This window comes from Rhopilema esculentum, chromosome 20, assembly GCF_057945365.1.
Source record: "Rhopilema esculentum isolate cy_ngs chromosome 20, ASM5794536v1, whole genome shotgun sequence".
In the NCBI taxonomy this organism is placed as follows: domain Eukaryota; kingdom Metazoa; phylum Cnidaria; class Scyphozoa; order Rhizostomeae; family Rhizostomatidae; genus Rhopilema; species Rhopilema esculentum.
The window spans coordinates 12,757,147-12,780,064 of record NC_142834.1 but is presented as its reverse complement, the minus strand read 5'-3'; the positions used below and the strand labels follow the sequence as shown (position 1 = coordinate 12,780,064).

At 35.4% G+C, this 22,918-nt stretch overlaps 2 protein-coding genes across 8 annotated transcripts in view; both read right to left on the bottom strand.

Moving 5' to 3' along the window:
• Nucleotides 1-8,715, bottom strand: part of LOC135687085 (alpha-methylacyl-CoA racemase-like) — a 34,944-nt gene extending 26,229 nt beyond the window's left edge. Inside the window, exons 1-2 of the mRNA XM_065203539.2 lie at nt 8,355-8,715; nt 3,599-3,825 (exon numbers count right to left, since the gene is read on the bottom strand). Of these exons, the coding sequence (XP_065059611.2) occupies nt 3,599-3,825; nt 8,355-8,685 (558 nt within the window). The 5' untranslated portion in view covers nt 8,686-8,715. The remainder of the gene's footprint in view (nt 1-3,598; nt 3,826-8,354) is intronic.
• A 1,049-nt stretch (nt 8,716-9,764) lies between these two features.
• The window catches only part of LOC135687084 (papilin), a 103,084-nt gene continuing 89,930 nt past the window's right edge, over nt 9,765-22,918 (bottom strand). For all 7 annotated transcript variants that reach the window (XM_089114323.1, XM_089114322.1, XM_089114325.1 and 4 more), the window contains 12 exons: nt 20,503-20,623; nt 19,883-20,031; nt 18,921-19,377; nt 18,525-18,605; nt 17,670-17,836; nt 17,047-17,245; nt 16,439-16,577; nt 15,750-15,960; nt 14,845-15,012; nt 13,937-14,107; nt 13,206-13,385; nt 9,765-12,447 (listed from right to left, as the gene is read on the bottom strand). In XM_089114323.1, the coding sequence (XP_088970449.1) occupies nt 11,788-12,447; nt 13,206-13,385; nt 13,937-14,107; nt 14,845-15,012; nt 15,750-15,960; nt 16,439-16,577; nt 17,047-17,245; nt 17,670-17,836; nt 18,525-18,605; nt 18,921-19,377; nt 19,883-20,031; nt 20,503-20,623 (2,703 nt within the window). In that variant the 3' untranslated portion in view covers nt 9,765-11,787. The remainder of the gene's footprint in view (nt 12,448-13,205; nt 13,386-13,936; nt 14,108-14,844; nt 15,013-15,749; nt 15,961-16,438; nt 16,578-17,046; nt 17,246-17,669; nt 17,837-18,524; nt 18,606-18,920; nt 19,378-19,882; nt 20,032-20,502; nt 20,624-22,918) is intronic.

Below are 22,918 nucleotides of genomic sequence, written 5' to 3'. Positions count from 1 at the left end.
AGATATGAAATCAGTCATAACGATACCACTGCTGCGATAAAATCTAAGGTTAGAAGTCATTTTGCGAGTGAAATAATGAACAAGCTTAAAATGCACGTTGTACTAAACAAGAAATTATGTACATATGCTCAAATTAAAACGGTTTTCAAATTCGAATCCTGACTTGATATTCTCAAAGACTTTAACAAAAGACGATGCCTTTCACGGTTTTGACTAAGCGCTCATAATCTAGAAGTAGAAACTGGCCGTTCTGGAAAAAACCCTATCCCTAGAGAAGAACAACATTGCAGTTTCTGCTTATCGACAGGTTTAAGGGTTTTAGGAGATGAATTTTATTAACTTATGGTGTGTCCAGAATTCGCTGATAAAAGGTGCTATCGCTTCAATGAACTCCAATGAACAGCCCCTAATTTAAAGCAGCTAACAAGTTGGAATAAATTTATTTGGAAATGCCAAGAAGACTTAAAATGTCTCAATTTAGTTGCCACATTTCTATATAAATGCTTTGAAACAAGATTGAAAGAACAGTAGAACAATACTAATTCCCAAGATGTTCAAACCTCGGATTCTAATTATTAGTTGATTATATAGATTTTTCGTTGTAAAATAGCTTTTGATATTGCATATGTTTAATCTTTTCGTGCTTTCGTAATTAAAAATTGTATTATTTAAAATTGAGTTGATAGTAACGTTTGACAAGTTGTTGTAGCAGTAATTATATTAACTTTTATTGTTATTTTTATGTTGTAACTAGGTTAGAGGTCATCTTGGCCTAGATGCCTTTTTTAATAAAAATAAAAATAAAAGTAATTAACAAAGTAGGTCAGTCGTGATTCAGAATATGATGAATACAGGCGTAACCTAATTGTGAACAAAAACAAAAAAGGTAAAAACTAAAAAGCAGGGGGGATTTGAATTAAAAGTGAGGTAAACTCAAAATCGTTTCTGCCACTTGCAGGCTTGAAAATAGAAAGCCACTTTATTGTAGCAAGCCAAAAAGCTGCAAAAAATGAATGTCTATATATTAACCCTTTGATCAAACCCATATTAGCCCTTTGACTAATGTTATTAATTATGGATTCAAATTTCTAGATTGTAAAGGAAACAGAACTTTTATATTATCTTCCAAAAAAATAGCGGTTATGACCTGGGTTTTTGCTAACAAAATGTGCATATGAAGTTTAAAAGAGTTTCAGTTTTTATACAAACTTGCTAATTTTCGTATTTATTAGTGTAAATACTATTTAAAAGTAAAAAATAAATAAAATTAAACAAAATCAAATGTTTGAGAAGCAATAAAAAGATTAAAAAAACATCTTTCCGGCAGAGAAAAACGACCTAGTAAAGATGAAAAAAAATTGATGTTGGTATCTGTCTCAGATAAAATCATGATGAATTAATTTAAAGGTGGTGATAATTCCGATGGATTAGATGTGTTGAGTTATTACTTGAAATTAAAAAAAGTAAAAACAACGATCAAACTATCACAAATTCAGATTTTAATTAATGATAATGATGACATAAAGATTGCTAGATTTATTAAAATAACGGAAAAGTCACGAAATTAATTGCATACAAATTAAGCTTTTTGATGGGAACATACGAAAAAACCTTCAATGTCAAGTCAGTGGGAAAGAAAATATAAAAACACTTGAGAAAAAGTTTAGAACGAATGCATAATACTTTGTTAATGAAAGGAAAGGTTGAGATGCTTATCAGAAATACTTCTGTTTTGTCTATTCAGGTTGTCTATTCCAAAGAACGATAAATAAGTGTAGCAACAGCCATATTTTACAAAACAAAAGTATTTTAACAAGGCCCCCAGCCCCCTCGGTATCTCGGTCCTTGGTCTTACCGAAATTGTATTTCGGAAAAAATAAGGTTAGGTAAGCTAAGTAAAAACAGTGACGCTGGAGCGCGGGGGGGGGATGGCTGCCCCAGTCCTCACAATTTAAGGCAATTTTCCTTATTTTGCTATTGTATGTCCTTTTCTTGGCGTTTCGTCCCCCCCTGCCCTGCAGCTCTTCCTGTGGGCTGAGTAAAACAGTGGTCGTAAAACAAGCTCCTGGTGCTATATTGGTGTCAAGAAGTGTGTGTTTATTCAAGAAATGTTATGGAGGAGAAAGATAATAGTTTATGCTAGCAAGGACATCCAAGCACCTTTGCATGTTCGCATGATAAAAATTAAACAAAATAGCAAACAAATAGAAAACATGTAATTTGAATGAAAGTTGAACAATTAGACAAATAAACAGTAAAATAGATGCTGAGAAGAGAAAAAATTCCAAATTTTAAAAAAGGGTTAAATTAAAATAAAAATGAAAAAAACAAGTTGGAAAAAGATTACATATCTTCAACAAAAAGACCAAATTTAAGCATTGATGAATTTATCAATTATAAAAAATAAATTGAAGAATCAAGAAGCAAACATGAACTAAACAAACCTTTGATTTAAATTATTTTTTTATTTTAGAGTTATGTCTATACACAAAAAATGAACTACCCAAAGGACCAATGTAAAGAGTTAACAACATGTTGTGTTTGAATGAAGATAAAAGCAGAGGTTGGCTAGCTCTTTTGACATAGGTTTTTGGTTTGAAAAACAATTTGAATTTCCTTGAAACATCACAACAGGCTGTGTATTAAAAAAATTAATTAGGAAACATTGAGAACTTGCCATTACAATGGTTATCATGGTGAAAAAGATAAAGGCAAACAGAACCATTCTAAATCGCTTTGCCAAGCAGGGGTGGCGCTAGAACCCAATGTGCCGACAGTTTTAGAAAAATTCAAGTGCCGACGACTTTAGAAATGATTGGCGACATATTTCATGAACTCCCCTTCACAGTTTCTTTAAATCTAAAACGTTTTGAAAATTAACGAAAAACTGTTGTATGTGCCTAGCTTGTAGGTCTTTACACCATTTACTGGCTAAGCAAGTTTGAGCCATTTATTGCTTAGTTTCTGCCAAAGACAGTATGATCTTGCTTTTGAAAATGTTATTAAAAAAAGATCGAGGACAACGTCAAGGTCAAGCATCTAGGCCTATTTTAACTGAATATCAAGGAATTATCTCGTTGAAAGTGAAAATGGCTACGCATTTAATAGTTAGCACAAGCCCGGCGTCAAGATATGAGAAGAGACTTTCATGCGAGCGAAGCGAGAAGAAAAATTTTGCGACTGCGTCTTCTAGTTTAGCTTAAAATACATTCCAGAAAATTTCTTGGAACTGTCGGCTTTGAACATCAATTTAATGGTTCTTATAAAAGAAGTAAACTCTCATTCGACAGTTTCAAAGTGCCGACAGTTCTTTTTCTTTTCTTTTATTTGGCTGCCGACGGGGTGTCATTTGGATTTTTTTTTTTGGGGGGGGGGGGGGGGGTCATCTATAACTTCAAAAGTGATACGAAAACCAAACGATAATCGTTACCTTTAATGTACAGAGAAATTCGCCATTATTGAGATTCAGCAATACAATTCGACTTCGTCCAGCTTGAACATAAGTCAAGAAAATCAGGATGGATGTTTTTATTTGACATAAGCAGGCTTGATTGCAGTGTGGCGAAATTTACTCAAGTTGCAATGAAAAGTCACTTACCATAGAGCAGTCTATGACCTGTCCCTTTCCAGACGTAGATCTTTCAAACAAAGCCATTAGGATACCAATGACACATGTGAAGGAGCCACCAGCAAAATCAGCAACCAGATTTAGGGGTGCCAGGGGCTTTTCTCCTTTTCTTCCAAGCATGGATAAAACTCCTGATATCGCTAAATAGTTGATGTCATGGCCAGCTTTTTGAGATAAAGGGCCATCTTGACCGAAGCCTGGAAACGGAAGAAATCATTAAAATTGAAACAAATTTGTTACCGTGTATTTGAAGAAATAACACGGTGAAAAAAGAGAGCAGCTCGACAAATAGTTATAGAAAACTTCAGTGCGAGGATAGCTCAATGGCCAGGATTGCAAATTAGAGGTTCAAGGGTCCGTTAATCGAGAAATTGACATGACCAGACTTTCACTTAGAATGAAGGAAGTCGCTAGCCTTTTGTAGTTCCAGGCGTAGGAAAAACGAGGTGTGGAATGACCAGGAGACTGCTCGATAAACAAAGCTTTTCAATGGCCTAAAACCTACCTTCCTAAGCCAGGAATAACAATTACAAATTTGCACTAAGGAAATAATGAAGCTGTATACACTAGAATTGACAAAAATTGTACATTGGAATACAAGAATTGTACACAGATGATACAAGGAAAGTGCTTTTTTTCTAGGCTTAAAATAGCTCAAATGGTTTTCATAACTGAGAACCTGTTTAGTTTTAGTTTGAGAACAGAAAATTATAGCAATGCGTTCTACAAGGGCTCTCGAATAGTTGCGATGCATGCTATAATTGGGGGTGAAAGATAGCCACGTATGTAGTCGCATAGAATGTAGTCCCATTAACAAATTTTAGAGAAGTAGCTAGAAAGTTTTGCAAGATGTGGCAAAATGGTTCAAGTCCTACCTTCTCAAGTTTTTCGGATTGACAAGTTACATTTACATCGTTCTAAACTTTGATTCCTTGTGGAAGAGGTTGGTTAAGAAAGTGTGATTAATAAAGATCCTTGAGAAGTTAGGATGTTTTGCAGGCGAATTATGTTCTTACTGAGCTGTCTTTAATTCTTCTTTTGGATTCATTTACATACAATACTGTATATTTGTGCTACTGCTCGTATATTTTTCCACAAGGAACGAATTTTATCGTTTGGTGAACAAATACATTCAAAGTAGCCCTTATTGGGAGGTTGAGCCATTGACAGATGTATTTGGATACGAGGTTGTCAAGATTCTCGACAACCCACGTTTTTTGAATTGGAAAGAGTAAACCCTATTAAGACACACGATTTTTAAAAAAGCATGTTTAAAAGTGACGATAAAGAATAAGGCTTATGTGCCTGGTTTAAAATTTCAAAGTAAAAGGGTCGACCGATATATTTCCACTCGAATAGAAACATTGGTGGCGGAAATTTTTGTGGGTCTCCCCCTCTTGAAAAATGAATTTCCGCCACTGGTACGAAGCAATATATGGGCATTCCTGCGATCATCTTCTTCCAAGTGGGATGAAAGTTTCTTTGCAATTCTCTTTTTTATTTCAAGTTAGAACGTATTACCCTGCAATGGATACGATAGATTTGCAACACATTCGATTACACAATAGGGCTATTTTGTAAAAGACCTAGGTCTGGCAAGAGTTTTGAATGATACTGAATATAAAGGAAGTAAAATATTTTTATTGCAAAATTTACGTCATTTAACAACAGGTATGATCATGTTAGCCCATTAACACCAGCAAGTGAGATGATTCAGTATAAGTTGGTTTTCTTTTTCATTGCTGGCAATAATGGCAGCATTGTCTGGGAATTGTAATCAGTGAACACCACAGGAACGGTTTTGCTGGTCCTGTGGTAACAAATCTTGAACTGTTATAATCTTGGCTGGATAAATATGTTGAAATATAGAACAAATATGAAAGGACGGAGGCAGTCAACTTGTGGCACACCATGTTGGACTAGAAGAACAGGGGTATAAAAGCAACTTGTAATGATGGAGGTTTTAAAGATGGTGTAGTATATTGTCAGGGATATGATGGTAAAACAGTGCAATGGGTATGAAAACTATAAAGAATTTTTTAGATTGTGAAATGTGACAACCAGCAAACATGGTATTATACTTGCCTTGTTGATAATTTGAGCCACTGTTGACAAACGTTCAAGTGTGCAAGAGATATTGGATGGGAAGCTTTTTTGAATTTGACATCCAATAAAGTTATTGATTTCAAGAAAAGCAAACCAAAATTTTAACTGGTAATGACTCAAGCATTCTTGTTCAAAAATGTGGTTTTTTGCACTTCCAGTCAGTCTGAATATACTTTTGAGAGCCATAGAACACAAGATATTTTTGTAAGTTTAATGTATAAAATAGACAGCATTTGAAAAACAATGATATGGAATTTAACCAATGGGCACGAGGGAGTATCAAACAAATAAATGTTTTTATTTGCTGATATGAAGGACACTTAGATGGACAGAGGTGATCAGGTTCTTGTAAAGAAGGTATTTATTATCAAAAAGCACTGCTTAGGTCAGATAGAGAGAAGTATTAGTCATGAATTACTTTAAAAAACGTTGGAAAAAATAATAAAGATTTACTTTACACTCCACAGGTTTTTATGAAATCAAACCTGTTTCATAGTTAATGCTCTATATCAAAACGTACACCTGATCAACTGTTTTCTTGACAGGAGATGCAAATGGTCTGGTGTAAGCTGGCTTGTCAAACAACTAGAGTTCTATCGCCATGAAGAAGAGGAAACCAAAGTTGAGGTTTGCATTAAAAAACACACAAAAACATTTGCGATAATTTTTGCAAATATTTTGAAGTTTGGTTGCAGAATTTGAAAAGTGAGTTCCAATCATTTTAAGCCTGTCTTAGGCAGGGTAAAATATTGTTTTAATTGTTGTCTTCTATTTTGATATGGATACAACTGCAATACTTCTGCAGCTCTGTTAAGCATTGAACATTAAGACTTTGGGAAAAACTTGTAAGTTATTCAATTTCCCTTGAAACAAGAGATTTTTTTAGACTTCTTTTTATTTTCAACACGTTGTCATAATGGTGCACCTCTGGAAATCCAACCAGGGCCACATGTGAGTGCATAAGCGTATGGGAAGAATAAATCTATGGAGGCTACCCAACAAAAATTCCATCGTTTACAAAAATATTTACTGGACTAAGGGAAGACTATTATCCGATTGGGGTCTGTTTAAAAAAAATCAAATGTTAGGGGGCTACAGCCCCTCCCCAGCCTAATAGCTTGTATCTCCTCTAAGGAAACCCTTTACAGGATTTAAAGTATTAGATGAACAGAATTTTATGTAACAATTTTGCAAAATCTTTAGCTGTTCTATGCTTTTATTTAAATGGTTGCAAATCTAGAAATTCTGACACCGATAGTTTTTGTAGCGGCGCTGACGCACTTGATTTTGGCGTGTGCACCACTTTCGGGATGGGCCTACATTTCTTTTGCACAGTGTTATACTTTGCATTTATATATTTGTTGTACAGAAAGCAAATTGAATAAATCTAAGGGTACTGTATTTATTCAAGTGAGTGCTGCCCCTGTATGAGGGCCGTTTCTGAATGAGCGTCGCATTTGTGACAAATAAAGTTAAAAAGTGCTGCCCCCCAATTAGCGTTGCAGTTATCTTTTGTAAATGCAGCGCTAGATCAAAAATCAATTGACTTCATCAAGAAGTCTTTCACATGCTGTGCGTTGAACCTCCTTATTGAGGGGTCACAGGACGACGCCATGCAGCTCTGGAAGAAATTCTTTAATCGCAGTTGGATATTTTGGATGAACCCAGTATGAATCCTTTTCAATGCAACAAATTAACGCCATCTGATGTTAAAGAGGCATCTCCAACAATGGTTGGCGTGCAGTTGGTCTCCGACAATGAAGACAAAGTGACATTGAAATTTTATGTACTTTTAAATATATTTTCAAACTTGTATTTTCAAACTTGTACTAAAAGATTTGTTTTATTAAAAAAAGACAGGGTTTTTAAAAAGCGCCACTCCCATAAGCGCTGCCCCCAAATAAGTACTGCATCGATAGTACCAGAAATTAAAAAAGCGCCGTGGCACTCACTCGTGTAAATACAGTAATTCAAAACAACGTTTAGAGGATACATGTTTTGTAGGCATTGACTCTCTAAAATTTGATCCTACCTTTTCTCAACAAGTTTAATTTTTTGCAACACCAATGCTTCACAATTATAAGAAACATTTTTAAGAAAAGGGCAATCAGTTCAATTCAGGAATAAGTTACAATGGTCAAATCAGCAGCTACGATTATGTAGATCTGGGACGCTCTGGTTCTGGTTGCATTTACATAGATACGGTAACAATAAGAGAGCCAATTCTTCTAAGAAAAAATATTGTTAACAGATCCAAAGTATCTTATAGGCCTCAAAACACATTGTATATGCTATGATTTAAAACCCTTTGAAAGAGACCTACCTCAATTATGATTTTTCGCCTTAGGCTCAAAGCACATCAGTTATCTTCAAAATACCAAGTGAATTGAAATATCTCTTTTGCACCATACAATCTCTATATTTTCCAATATAAGATAGTAAGATAAAAGCTATTGAGAGAGCTCCTCCTTTGAGAAATTCCTTTACATGCAATAATTTTTCCCTTGGTTTGTTGTTCTTTATCTTCCTTATTTTTGCATTTTTAGTTGTAGTTAATCTTTGAATTTATTGTATGTAGTGGAATTTTAAAACGAAATGAACTGAACTGAACTGAACCTACCTGTAAGTCGGGCATAAATCAGTTTTTCATTTTCTTTGAGAAGTGTATCTGGTCCAAGTCCAAGCTTTTCCATTACATTTGGACGAAAAGGATCCATGAGAACGTCGGCATTTTTCGACAGCTTTTTAACAACTTCGATGCCTTTCTTATTTTTCAAGTCAACCATAATCGATTTCTTTCCCCTTGCAAGAAAATCTTCAGCAAAACCTTGTTCCATCTTATCAATACGAATAACAGATGCTCCAAAATCTGCAAGAATCATTCCCGCCATTGGTACAGGGGCTAAACCAGCCAATTCTAAAACTCTGATCTTACTCAGCGGACCCGCCATTTTGGAAGGACTTTTGAACCGGATTGTTTTGAGTTGCTGTTGCTGTAGGATGTGATCACAGGGAACCAGAAAAATGAAAATAGCAGTATTTTTTATTACAAACGTAATTTGCAATTGGCTAACCAGAGTCTTTCGAAAAAACCTATTATAAAAACCAAAACAACTCATTTAAAAGTAAAAGTTTCTTTGTTTTTGTCTGTTTCAGAAGCTGCCAGCACGCGAGATAATTTGGGATTAGTCCTTTACGGTTGTAATGAGAATAATTCTTATCAAACGACTAAATATCTAGCCTGGAAATAATAATTTCTTTAGATGATATGAGGTGTCACCATCTCAAAAATATACCATCAATTAAGAGATCAAAATAAACATTGAAACAGTCAATATGGAGAAATTTCAGCAATGTTTATATACCGATAGGCTGCCGGTTTAAAAATGAAAAGAACAAAATAAGAACTTAAAACAATGTATTAACTAACAAAAAGAATATTTTTGATCAGCGATGCTAGATAAATTATTTTTAGTGTCAAGGTCACCCATTTCACCAATAGGGCAACCACGTAGAGGTAGATGTCGGCTAGGGTGGGCAAACTCGAGCAAGAACCATACCTGAGTGGGGCAGGATTTAAAACAAGAGAGCAGATATATAACAAACAGATTTATTTGGTCTAAATCAAGCTCACGGAATTATAATTATGCCAGCTTCTCAAAATATCATTTGGAAAAAGTGTAGCCAGAGGGGGCAAGTTGTTGTCAAAATTTGTATTTGGGGAGGCACAGCCCCCCCCCCTCCCCCGTAGCTACGTGGCTGCAATAGAAGCAACATGTTGACGGGACCTAGAGCCTCTTATGCAAATTACTGCAGTTCTAAGTAAACAAAAGCTCAGTTTTTTTTGATCCAGGTATAGGATAGAGGTTTCACTAAAATTTTGGTGATGTTTTTCTGCGATTAGTTCCGACAAAACACGTTGGAAAATTTTTTTCCTTTCAATGCTCAAAAGTTTCAACAACAAGTCAAAAAGTAAAAAATGCTTTGCTACTGTAAATTAGAAATTGAGAACATGAACAGAAAAACGACATTTAAGACAAAACATTATAATAGATTTAACTAAAATATATGCATGAATGCAATACAGAAAGTCCAAGATGGAGCAAAAATTTTCAGATCTAAATTAAATCATCAACTACTTATGGAGAATTCATGAACAGGAATGTTTCTCAGCTTTATAGTAAGCTTTTAATCATTCAACGGGAAGTTATACACGGTGATACAATTTCAGGCATATAAGGAGTATAAATCTTTTGAGCACAAGACATTTTATTTATGAGGCCTTAGTCAACTGTAATAAGGCTGTTAAAACAAGACAGATCTAAATATTCAGTGAAATGTACCTTTTAATTTCTTAATCTCTTGACAAAAAAAGCGCTGGCTCAATGCACGTGGCTCAATGGTTGCTTATAATAAAAACGTTATGAAATGTTTACCTTTACCCTTATGATGCAAAGCTTCCAATGGTGAACTGTTAAGCTGATAGATTGATTTCCTTAAAAGTTTACAATAACCAGTGGATAGAACTTGAGCATTAAAAACTTTAGCATCGAGAGATATTGTCAGTTCGCGATTCCTTGAAGTTTTCACATAGCGACGCTTTCACAGAGATATTTTCTCGTGAATAAACACATCAATCAGATTGGAAACGTTACAGGATAATGTTAAGGCCGGACCGTATTGTCGAAAACAAGGTCAGAAGCAATGGAATCGGATTAAAGGTCAATCTATAAGGTTAGAGTAAAACGTCAGTTACAGGTCCAGGCTTACATTTTTTACACAAATTTCTATAACTGTTGCCCACATTTTCTTCCAGAATACAGAGAACAAACATCCTGTAAAAAGTATTTTATAAACGATGAATAGCTTACATAAATAAAAACCGTGAATCAAACTTAATAACAAATGTACCAACTTAAAAATATTCTGCTATTACTTAAAAATAAATTTCGCACGTCACAATAAACTGTAAAGCTAACAAGAAAAAGAAAAATTGAAAAAAACATCTGTATTTAAATTCAAGAGCCATTGATTTATCAATTGTTTGTCACGAAAGAAGCCTAACGAAATACAATGGCTAAATGTTAATCGACATCTTTATTAAGAAAGAGAATATAGCGCGAAGGCATTAAAAAATCGTGTTCAAAGGTCGATGAAAATATTTTTGAAATCAAATTGCAATGCCTACAAAATTTGATATTTTAAATTGGTTGAAATACTTAAAATTTCTCACACGGCTTGCAAATCATGAAAATACATTTAGCAAACTACCCTTGACTATTTACAGACGGTAGACAATACAATGAGTGCATTTGCACACAGATTACACTATAACTGCTATAAAATATTATAAATAGCATATAAATTCTTTAAGTCTAATTACCAAGTCTCTAATATACAGTAAATTTTCCCAACTACAGTTTCTTCTGCCTTGAAACAACAGTCTTTGGTAATCAATGTCCCTTTTTTGGCAGTGCTTGTTCACTATCATTAAAATTGTGCATTTCGTAGCCAGTTGTATCAAGTATGCAGTATTAGTGATAAATTTGGGCGAGTATTTCTTACTCTTCAATCTACACTTGCAACTTGGTACCGATTTCTTCCAAGTGTTATCAGCGTGGTACTATTTTTACGATAGCAACATAGGGTTATATTTGTGCAAGGATTTGAACAAGCTCACTTGTTGAAAGATGCAAATTTCGGGCTATGGTGCAAGGATTTGAAAAAATTCACTTGTTGGAGATGCATATTTTGGGCTGTCACGCTTGTGATTTTTCTTTCATTTGGACAGTTCCTGTATGCCCTCTTTGGATATTTCCAATAGCCTGTATGGTGCATTATGAGTTGTGTACCAATACGAGTCTATTCAACACAGCCAAGTCGTTCGTGAATACCAATGGGGACAATGGATTATAAATCGACCCTATAACTCTGCACAAATCTATCTCGATAGCACTGTAGATATCGCGTCTCGTCGTCACGAAAGGGAGGCAGAATCTGTTGCCCTAGCAACTACCGACTGGATATACTGTATTTATGAAACATAATCGCAATTATCTCTTCTTGCATGATTGGCAACATCGTTTTCTATAAGTAGTGAATTTGCAAAACCCGATTCTAAGTATAACTGAGCAATAAGCACGTTTAAATGTGTCACTGCAAACTTCCACTGGCTTAGTTGTGATCGTTGTTGGCACAGTCGTGGACCTTATCGTCGTCTTTAATGTAGTTTTAACTTGCTTGGGAATAAGGTTAAAGGTAAATCTCCTAGCATATTGAGGTACATAAGCAATTTCCGCAGCGGCAAAGCTTTTTGATGCCTCTTTGCTAGAAGTAGCTTGAACCCTGTCGGTTGAAGCCTTAGCAGAGGCAGTGAGCATTCTCAATATCGTTGTAGGCTCCCTTGTTTCGTAGTCGCTTATGGTGGTCGGCCTCAAAGTGTCTCTAGACGTTGATGAAACTGAAAATGTCGCATCTGTACTATCAACTTGCGTATTTGCATTAGTGGCTTGAGTAGACTTTAATTTGTTCAGGGCTTCTCCCTCTTCTGGTACTGGTCTACTTTCATTTATTTCATTTTCGCAAGCCCTTATTTGACATATCATCGCAGAGCTTGGCCTTGTTTCGACTTGGCAGCCGCGCCCAATTTGACCATCCTTCAGCATGCAGTTGATCAGTCTGGTTCGTATTCCTCTCCCGCAAGTTCGTGAGCACTAAAATTCAAAGAAAACTTGAAATCAAAACAATAAAATGTAAGCGCAAATTAAAGGAAAAGGATGGTACAGAACACGACATGAAAACACGCTTAATCCAACATATGCAGGAAATAATACACAAGAGAAGTCTTTAAAATGATAAACCTAAAACAAAGGTAAAATTTTTGAATTAACTATCGTTCGTTGAAATCGAGGTAAAATCCACTTTCCGCCACAATACTGCACCCAGTAATGACATCATAACCTAGTTGCATGTCATTTCTGATAGAATGTAGGAAGAAATTGCTAATTGTAAATTGCAATATCCATTTTTTGGCTCGCTTTTTCATAATAGTTTTTTATATATTCAAAAGTAGTTCTACGCGATTGCCTCCACATATTTCTAATTGTCGTGAGGACATTTTGATACGTCCTGGATATGTAATTAGATTTATCATCGCAGATATGTACTGTTTAAGCATAGTCATGGTTCAAATAAGTTTTGAAAACCCCGATTTCGAGAAAGTTTTGAAAAAGCATTTTGATGTTAAGGACTTCGATTTACATAAACTACGCAAAAGAAAGGAAACAAATTTGTTAAAAACATGGAAGATGAGGTCTTTCAATCATTTCAGCTTTAATTCAATAAAGGAAAGATCAAACTCAAAGGTAACAGGCATAGGAACAAACTGGCGGCTCACGAGTGGTGGCTCAATATACAGAAACAATTTGATGATTTTACAATTAATAAAAATAAACAAAGTAGGACAACTTACATGACTCCATTCTGTGGTCAACCATTTTGAATGGCAAGGACCAGCGCTACATGGCCTAGTAGAGGATGGTTTTGTACGCAAGTCACAGTTGCTGTCAGACACTTGAATCATGGAGTTGTTTTCCTTGCTCAGACAAACAACCATTCTCGTGTACTCACCAGGGCCGCACTCACTCGAACACTGCAAAACACAAAAGTAAGGTAAAGTAAGGTAAAGTAAGAATTTGGGGAGCTCTTTCCTATCTGTTTCCACAAGTAAAAATGCGAAACAGGACAAATATTGGAAATATATTAATAAGAACTCTGGTTCAAGTGTTAAAGGTTTCCCCTTTGTATGCTAGCGTTTACATATTAAATCTTCTTTTCCTTTTACGTTTTTACAAGGAATTTATCTGTGAACCAAACTGAAAAGACATTGTACACACAGATATACATTAAAAATTTAATGAGTCTGACATGGCCGAGTTTCTGACAAATAACAGCCACGTAAAGTCGGATTGTTGTCGGAACGTCCAAATTTTATGTCGGGTGGGGGATCTAGTTACATTATGGTACGATAATCTTGAACAAAACAACCCAGATTAAAATACCCCAGAATTTCCACACTAAAGGTTCAATATGGAAATCATTGTTATCACTAACATTCTGCAACTTAGTAAAAGCAAAGCTAGCAAAAATACAAATCCGATCTGACAAAAATCCGATGCAGCACTATTGTACGGTTAGACATACCTGCGTCCAGTTTGACGTGAACCAAACACCATCGCATTTCTTGGTGTTGCAAGGTCTAGTCGGAGCTGGTTTCGGCTGGCCTTTACAGAACGATTCCGACAACGCTGATCCATCTTTCCCAGCACAGAACACCAAACGTTTCTCTGTTCCTTCACCGCAGAGCTTGTCACACTAAAAAGAGAGATCAGCAACGATTAATATACTTGATTATCATCTGTGCTGGGATAAAATGATATCAATCACAAAGTTTAGGGAACGGCGAGCCATAAATCACATAGCTAGTCCCAAAAAATCAAAATGCAAAACTGAAAGGAAAGATCATAAAATAAGCGATATCATAATAAAATAGGATGATATATATATTTGTGGTACACTATCGCGATTGGTGGAACACTTAATAGATATGTTTGCTCGATAAGAAAAGTTCTATCAAATAGGGTTGTTATTTGAAAGTTATTAAAGAACTAAAGTGTGAAAACTTAAATGGGTATGTATTGCAATTTCTGAATTTTAATGTTTTCAAATATAATATTTAGTTTCAATTTCAATCCCTTTAAGCGTAAAGTGTATTGCAAGATAAGCCAATATACGAGTTTCCTGCCTCTTCTTGCTTCTTCTTTGAACATCGAAGCGATCAGACATTCACATAAAGAGAAGGGCTCTTGACAGAGTTGACAAATGACAGAAGGAGAACATAGCGTCTGCCTCTGCTGATTTGACAAAATATGATGATGTTTTGAGAATCATTGTTTGAATTCGTTCGTATTTAAACTGGATCCGAAACGCTTCTCCTCTCTTTGCCTATAACACAGTATAAGGTATAGAAGCTTTAGGCCCACCAACCATCCACCAATTACTTAAAATGGAGGTTACAGGGCTACACCAAAATATATCTGTGGTATACTGACCGTGTTCCAGGTGCCCATGAACCACACTGCTTGGCATGGCCTAAGGTTACAAACTCTTGCCCGCTCTGGTTTCCTCTCTTTATCGCATAGCTGCTCTTCGACGATCGTTTCCCCGGAAGTGCAATATGATTTGCGCGTTTGCACACCTTTGTCACAACTTCTTGAGCACTAAAAATGGAAGAGTTTATAAGTGAATCTGAAAATTTTGGGGAATAAGAAATACTGTCTTTTGAAGTGTCTGCTTGAAGACTTTCAAATAATTTCTCTATTAGTAACTTGAAGGTGCGTATATTTGTTTAGATAAATAAGCGAATTGCTCCAATTCTCTCGTAGTTGCTATTTAACCCTCCACTCAAATAAAGCATACAGAATAAACGATTTATCAAGCAGACATCGAAACGGTATAAGAGTGGCTTAATACTCTGGCAAATTTCAATTGTGTTCTTTCCTCTTGAAGTAACATTAAGTTTACCGTAAGTAAGATCGATGATATGGATTGTAGCATTCTGTTAGGCAAAAGCTCCCTCCCTAGTTTATATTCATGTTTTTTGAAAGTCTTTCTGTTTGGAAGAATGCAGGCACTAGGGGAGTACAAAAAGCACCTCATCAAATACAAAACTTTCAGCTCAATAAATTTCAAAATTCTTTTTCAACAAAAGTTTGTTGATGAGCTTTCGTTAGAGGATTTCAAATCCATTTCAAGTACGACATTTAAACAATTAAACTTTGTTAACAACCTTAAGCTTAAAACCTTTAAAGCTTAAAATTGGAGACATCATGGACACTAGGGTGTCAACAAGATCGTTTAAAAAGATTGACTCCAACTATACACAGGGCTTCATAGACAGCGAATACTGTACATTCAAAGTGAGCAATAAGATTAAGGTAAATTAAGTATAGGATACCTGAGACCAGGCTTTGCTCTTCCATCTATAGCAAGAAACAAACGGGCATGCCTTGCGTATGGCTGGACTAGGCCCACACTCATAGTGAGGCGCATCCACTTCAACCTTTCCTTGGGGCGTTAATACAACTCTAACACAGCGAATATCTCTTGTTTGGGTGGCTCCTTCGCCGCAAGTTTGGCTGCACGGCTTCCAGGGTAATAATACCCATCTGTAAACAATCAAAGAACGTTACCGAAATAGACATGAATATCACGACAGGATCTTTCATTCTTTGTTTGAATACAACACATTTCAGCTTGCGTAAAACTGATTTCAAATACAAATTTGAACAATACAACAAATACATCAAGAAAAGGTACTTAGATACCAATTTAGGTATAAGTTTTGCAAACTGCAGCGAGTAACGAAAACCACATTTGAAAATATATCTGTTGAAAATTCTTCTTACATCTCATACAGTACTTTAATCAATACTCATTCAAAGTTGTTGTTTCCAAATTTTATGACAAACGCAAAAGGCGATATGTTTTTTTTCATAATTAGTGATATATACTTTATCCTTAAGTTTTGAGGCCATTCACTTAGATAAGGTTAGACATTTTACTGCAATATACAAATAGTCTTTTGAAGACTTCTTGCAATAAGGAAGGCAGAAAGCATTGTCAAGATTCAAAGCAAAAAGCTACCTTGGTCTGCATGGCTGCATATTGCAGACTCTTTTTCTCTGCAACGGCTTTTTCAGTGTGTGACAATATGAGCTCTTAACGATTTTGGTGCGTTTGCTTGGGTACACAGCCACACATCGTATGTTCAACTGCTGCTCACCTAGAGATAGAAGTTGAAAAGGTCTTTATTGAGTCGTCTAAAAATATGACTTAATGGCTTAGACCATATGGCTATAAAACAGCTTAAAAAGAATCGAGACGTTGAGGTTAAAAGCATAAATACCGAGAAATGGAAAATTAAACTTGCAGAAAAATTAATGGAAATTAACTTAAAATGTCTTCGTTCTAGGTAGGTGAATACGTATACTCTCAAGAGTCAAATAACTGGCAAATTACAAAAAGGCTGTATCGATAAACGAAGGTTGTTGAGGCTGTTGCTAAACCTGATATTAAGAGCTACCAAATGCTAACTATATGCCAAAACTATTAGCGTGTGTCGCTTATCACAGCATTATTAAATATCTGACGTCACTATACTGACGTCACTATACTGACGTAATTGTTCTGACGTCACTATAGCAATCATGAAAGGATTTATGATAATCATATGTAAGTACGTATCAACGTACCTCCACCACATGCCGTGGAACATTTAGTCCACCCGGCAACACTCCAGTGCAATGTTGGCCGTGCTTTTCTTCCTCTAGTTCTTACATCTGATTGACGGACAGACACAGCTGCTGCTTTGAAAACTCTGGCGTTTTGTGACTCACGCACCTTAAGTGTATAATTGAAGGATACTTCTGGTGGTCCTTGTTGAAATAAAAGCTGGAAAATGAGAGTGATTGTATTAGGAAACTCCCTTTATGGGGATTTTGTGGATAAATAAATGTAGGGTTCGTCTCACTCACGCGCATAGAACGAACCTTGATGCAAAGATTTTTGCTGTGATTTGTTAAATTTTATAGCAGGGGAGATATAAACAAAAAGATCTCAGAATATTTTTATAACAAATTTTTATAATGAAGAAATCTTAAAGCCTTGCTTATATTGTGGAATTGATTACAACGTTCAACATCTACTGATTTCGAGGAAATGCTTGGTGAAATGTAAGTTCTGCTTGACAATTGACCTGCTGACAACAACATAGAAAAAAGCCAGGTAAAACTGTGACTCGTGTTCGATAAAATGTTTGGTTTGTTTGAGGTCAGTTTGACTGAGGCTTAAAGAGGACTGTAAAATGTTTAAGTACCACAATCTGCAGTTCCTTTGTGGTAGGTCCCTCTGCTGTAATGGTTTCCTTGCCTCCAGGTCCCTTCCCAAGGCGATATCTTATTGTTGTTCCGGCGGCTTTGACGTCCTTTTTGAGTGTGATGCTCCATCTTCCGTTCACTAGGTAATCATCGCCAACCTTTAGGGCTGATAACGAAAGAATATCTTTAATAGATCTTCGGTAATAAGAAGAGGTGCATCTAGACATAAGTAACATGGTGCAGAATTAAAGCAGAACGTGATATAAAAAACCCGTATGAGATAGCACCAAGAGAAATATGCAAGCAGATTCTTAGAGGAAAATGTAACAAGATATTGGTAAAATCTTAAGCTTTGGAGAAGTAATACAGTTAAGATTTTCATTTTTCTTTCGCAACCAAAAAACGAAAATCTAAATAATTTCTAGGTTTGTTCAGGAGAGCCGAGATACATTTTACTAATTCTTTGAGTGTCTCGTTCGACAGAAAGGTAAATAAAGAGTTATAGATATGTTAATAAAAACTAATGTACTGACGAGGATGGACTGTGGTTCATAATGCAACTACTCTCGGTACCCTCATTCCATTTTTGGGAGTATTTCAACTCAAAATAACTTTTTCGTATAAATATCAAGAATGTTCAAGGAGTTGCTTTTAACTTCTATATTCCATTCCCACTTGCAACGCTGGGAATTTATGCAGGCAGCTTTTACTTCACATGACATTAGTCCATCTATTATTAATCTCTTTTATTGATTCTACAGAAAATACCAAAATAATCGCCCGAACCAAGAACCATGATAATTTTAGATGTCACTGTGGCGGAACAGCTTTTCGCATGGAAACGAAAGCCTTACCTAAATAATTTGGTGACGGCCTAGCCTCCTGTACTTTGATGTTTGAAGCTCCAACAGGAATTTTGAAAATTGTATTATACCCTGAAACGAATAAGAAAGTTAGAAACATTTACGGCAAACAGCCTTCACACAAGGCTTCAATATTACCTGGAAAGTTGTATGTTCATGTTTGACAATTTGATAACCTCTACAAAGAGATGGAAAGTGCTGTATGGAAATAAACCATAGAGTAACTTTTCTCTCCTACAGAACAACCCTATAAAGGCAAAAAATAGAAAACGAATGCTTTCTAATCTTTGACAATAAATTTAACCTTATTTTTACAAATGAAAACAGATTCTAAATAGAAATCTTTTGATATAACATGGTTAGGAAAATACAAAGAGAGCTGCAAACCTAGTTTTAGTCCTTCTCTCGTGTTGTAATGACCGGATACGACCTTGGAAACTTTTTGGGATTTTGGTTTGTTTGTTTGCAGTCCAAGTCCAGTTTTTGTATTTTTCTGTAAATACTGTTGGAAAACATGCCCACCGTGGCCATTTAGTGCCCTTAAATTTGAGTTTTGAGGTAGACGCCTTTGATTCTGTGCACCGCCTCCCTGATGAAATCCCGGCTGCTGTACATTAGGTGGAAAGCGGCTTTGCACATGAGGGTACTGACCATGGTTTTGCTGCCAAAGTCGTTGGCCTAGCGGCAGGTAGCCCTTGGGCTGTCCAGCAAGGACTCGGTCACCAAGATTCAAGCCAGGAGGGGGTCTGTTACCGACGAAAAGTGTTGAAGGATGGGTTTGTTTGTTTTGTATATTTGAGTCATGCTTGTTGCCAATTGCAGCAACAGGTTGAATTGGTTGTTTCTGTCAGTGTAAAAAAAGGTACAGAGAATCAAATGTAATGCAAAGGCGAAAAAGAAAACATCCTCTAAGCAATACTAGTACAATTTTATAGGAATCTGTGAAAAGATAGAAATAAAGGACAACTAACCAAGTTTAAAAAAGAGAGTTACAAAAAGAATACGCTCTTTGCTTTTGGATACATATCTAAAAACGTCTTTCGTATAAAAAAAATTCATGATGAAACAAAAAAGGAAAAATTGTGCATCATTTTTTTAAAAAAAATTTGAGTATGAAATGTAGCAAATTACTTAAATGTAAGAAAAACGAATATTAGGGGGAAACACATAAATTTAACTGGACATTCTGTGACAGTTAAAGCAACGATACGGTTCTCGAGACTAAACATGAAATCAAGAGACAGGAATAAGTTCTCGGGGAATCGATGCAATGGCTACTTTTTTGAAGAGATAAGCAAAAAAGACAATATAATAAAAAGAACTTCTTGGTATTGGAAACATAAGCTTACATTTGGTTTGGCTCTCGAGCAAATTCCATTAAAGCAAGCCTCGTTCCCTTTCTTGCCACAGGGTGTTCCCTCGTCAACTCTATTTGCCAACTCGACAAACATTCGAAACCCTTTGGCCATGCAATACAATCTGCATTCACTTAGGCCCTCTGAAAAGGAAACAGAGGTGAGTTATTCGTTTATAATAGTTATAAGAATGAAAATATCAGAAATAAGTAAACGTACGAGAGTGAAAAATTTGACCAGATTAAATACAGCACGGCTACTTTACTGCAATCATAAGGCAATTTTTCTCTAATAATATAGGTTTTGATGCAGCTGAGCAGGAGGATTTCTACACACATTTTCATAGGCCATAGCTTCAAACTCGTGTCAAAATATTTGACAATTTTTAAAAAATGACGGTATTGAAATATTTTGATGCGAGAATAGCGAAATATCTTCAATGTAGTCAAATACTGTCAAGCATTCATTGCAAAAGCAAACTTTTATGAACTAGAATTGAGAAAGAAGTTATGTAAAAGAACATTTTATTTAGCGAGTACTACTAATACAAAAGTAGAGAAAAATATTTAATAATGAAAGAAAAGAAATCTGCAAATTCTTTAGAGCATATATACCTCTGATATATGGAAGCCAAACATATTTCTGACCAAGGTACTCTTTTTTGTCGAAACGAGAACACTGGTTTTCTCTTGCATCATATTTCTGATCTTCAAAAGATTTCACTGATACACAAGGCTGTAACGAAAATATTGAATTAAATTTCATACGGCACAACTGGAAGAAAACTACATTGCATAACTTCACAGAAAATGCACGATTTGTAGTGCAATATGTCTTGAGAACGATTCAAAATCTTCGGATACTGATGAGACTAAAAGATTCAGTCAGATAAAATATATAGATAATTATGAAATGTTGTAGCTAAATTACATATTATTCTGTAAGCTTGATTGAATTCGGACAGTAGATTCTCCAAATTATCCAAAAGGACTTCTCTCTTACAAAGGTTAAAAATTACAAAATTGGCCTTGTGTTTTTAACATTGATAATTAGCATAAACTACTTAATATTTTGCGGTGTCTAAAGTCGGAAATTTTAAAACAAATAATTCAAAATGGTAAAGTCCTCAAGAGGCTGCTTCCATAGGCAACGCTTCAAATTATCTCTTTCACGACGATATTCGAATTATAGATATAACCAACTAATTATATCGAAAAAATAAAATTAAGGATAAAAAAATATGGGCAGTGGGCAGTCTTCTCTCATTCTTCAGGTCCTCTGCACTTTGAGATGGAGCTGCGATGGCTCCCCTGTGTATCTGGTAAAAGAGAGGGGCAGTGCGGGTGAATGACTCGGCCTTGGGTGTTGGCTTGAAAGCACGACCCGATAGCTCAGCGGTAGAGCACTTGACGTACAAAGTCAGGGGTCGTGAGTTCGAGCCTCGCTCGGGTCGGTTATTTTCCCGCACTCTCTATTAATTAATAAAAAAATATGTTGAAATGTGAAGAATAAATTCAGGATAAAAATAGGACCCTTCTTGATTAAAAATAGACAGATCAGCTTAGAGAGAAAGAAAGTTACACGCCTGCTTAAGCAAGTTGGTATTTTTCATAATGAAAAAACATCTGTAGCATAATTTGAGCAGTGTGTGGTTAACTTTGGTGAAAATAAAAACAAACAAGGTTTCAAAAGGATAATGCGGTCTATTTACGTGATTTATATTCGTGAGAAAAACAAATTTGGTAATATGTTTCGTAGGTCACTCAAATTAAGCTTAAAATATTGGTTGCAACTGAAATAGCAAGAGGCTTTGGGCTTTCTGAAGACATGAGCGAAATATTTAATGTTTAGCAAAAGATAACCGAATTAAGCAATGCTGAGCCTAGCTAATGCCTAACGAGGTATACCAGAAGAGCTTTTGATGGGATTTCATTGCAACGTCGAGATGCCACCCAGTTTTTCATATATCAACCAATTTATGGTTTGAGATTTACCACAGTCATTTCAGAGAGCAGTGTTTTTTACTTAGCATACTCTCGCTAGAGATTCATTTTTTAAACTTCATTCTAGAGATAATGTTATCCTGGTTGAAGTAAAAAATAGCAGAAGGTATTTTGCCTAATTTTCTAACTCGTACTATTCATTTTATTATTTGTTTTTTTTTAATTATAATCCTAACAGGGTCTTGTTATAACCTTGATAGTAGGTGGAGGTTGTTTAAAAAAGCAAATCATTATTTTTTTCGTAGCATTTTACAATCCGCGTATTTTGGGCAGTCTATAGATAAATCTACGAGACATATCCACAGAAAAAACTTTGTGTTTATATCTAAAGGTTTTGCAGAAGCTTTTTGCATACATCTAAAGGTTGTGCAGCTTAGGGGTTGCCTGCATAACGTCTGAAAAACAAGCAAGTTTATAATCTAGTTACGTAATAAGTTAGAAAATATCGAAGAATGCAATTCTGCGATTCATTACTATTGTAGATGAGTCTCAGAATTGATAAAAAATTAAATATTATTGACAAAAATCTCTTCAACAGTTCTCAAATGAGGGTGGCAGTTGAGGGCCAGGGCAAGTGTCCTAAATAAAGAACTCCTTTCTGCTGCAATAAAACGGATCAACATAAAAACATTCTAATTAAATAGTTTTTTATATACACCCCTTTTATGTATTTCTATGCACATGAAGAAAGCCTTGTATATTGGTATGTAACAAAAGTTGATTAAGTCATTTGATGTTGCAAAATGAGATGACTCCTTTGACAAGAAGCGACAATAAAATACTAAATACTGTTGAGGTTTATGAAACAGCGAGAAAGAGCTAAATATAAAACCAAATAATTCAAAAATACTTATTCAATTAGTTTTTTTAATGAATTCGGGGAGGAAGTTATTCATATGCTTTCTGTAAACAATGAACAATTATTTTTTTGGTATTGTAGCAAAAAGATATTGAAAGACATATGAAAATTGACAGGAATTGTTTACGCTTCGGTATAAGAAAGTGCTTTACTGTCAGCGTCATATTA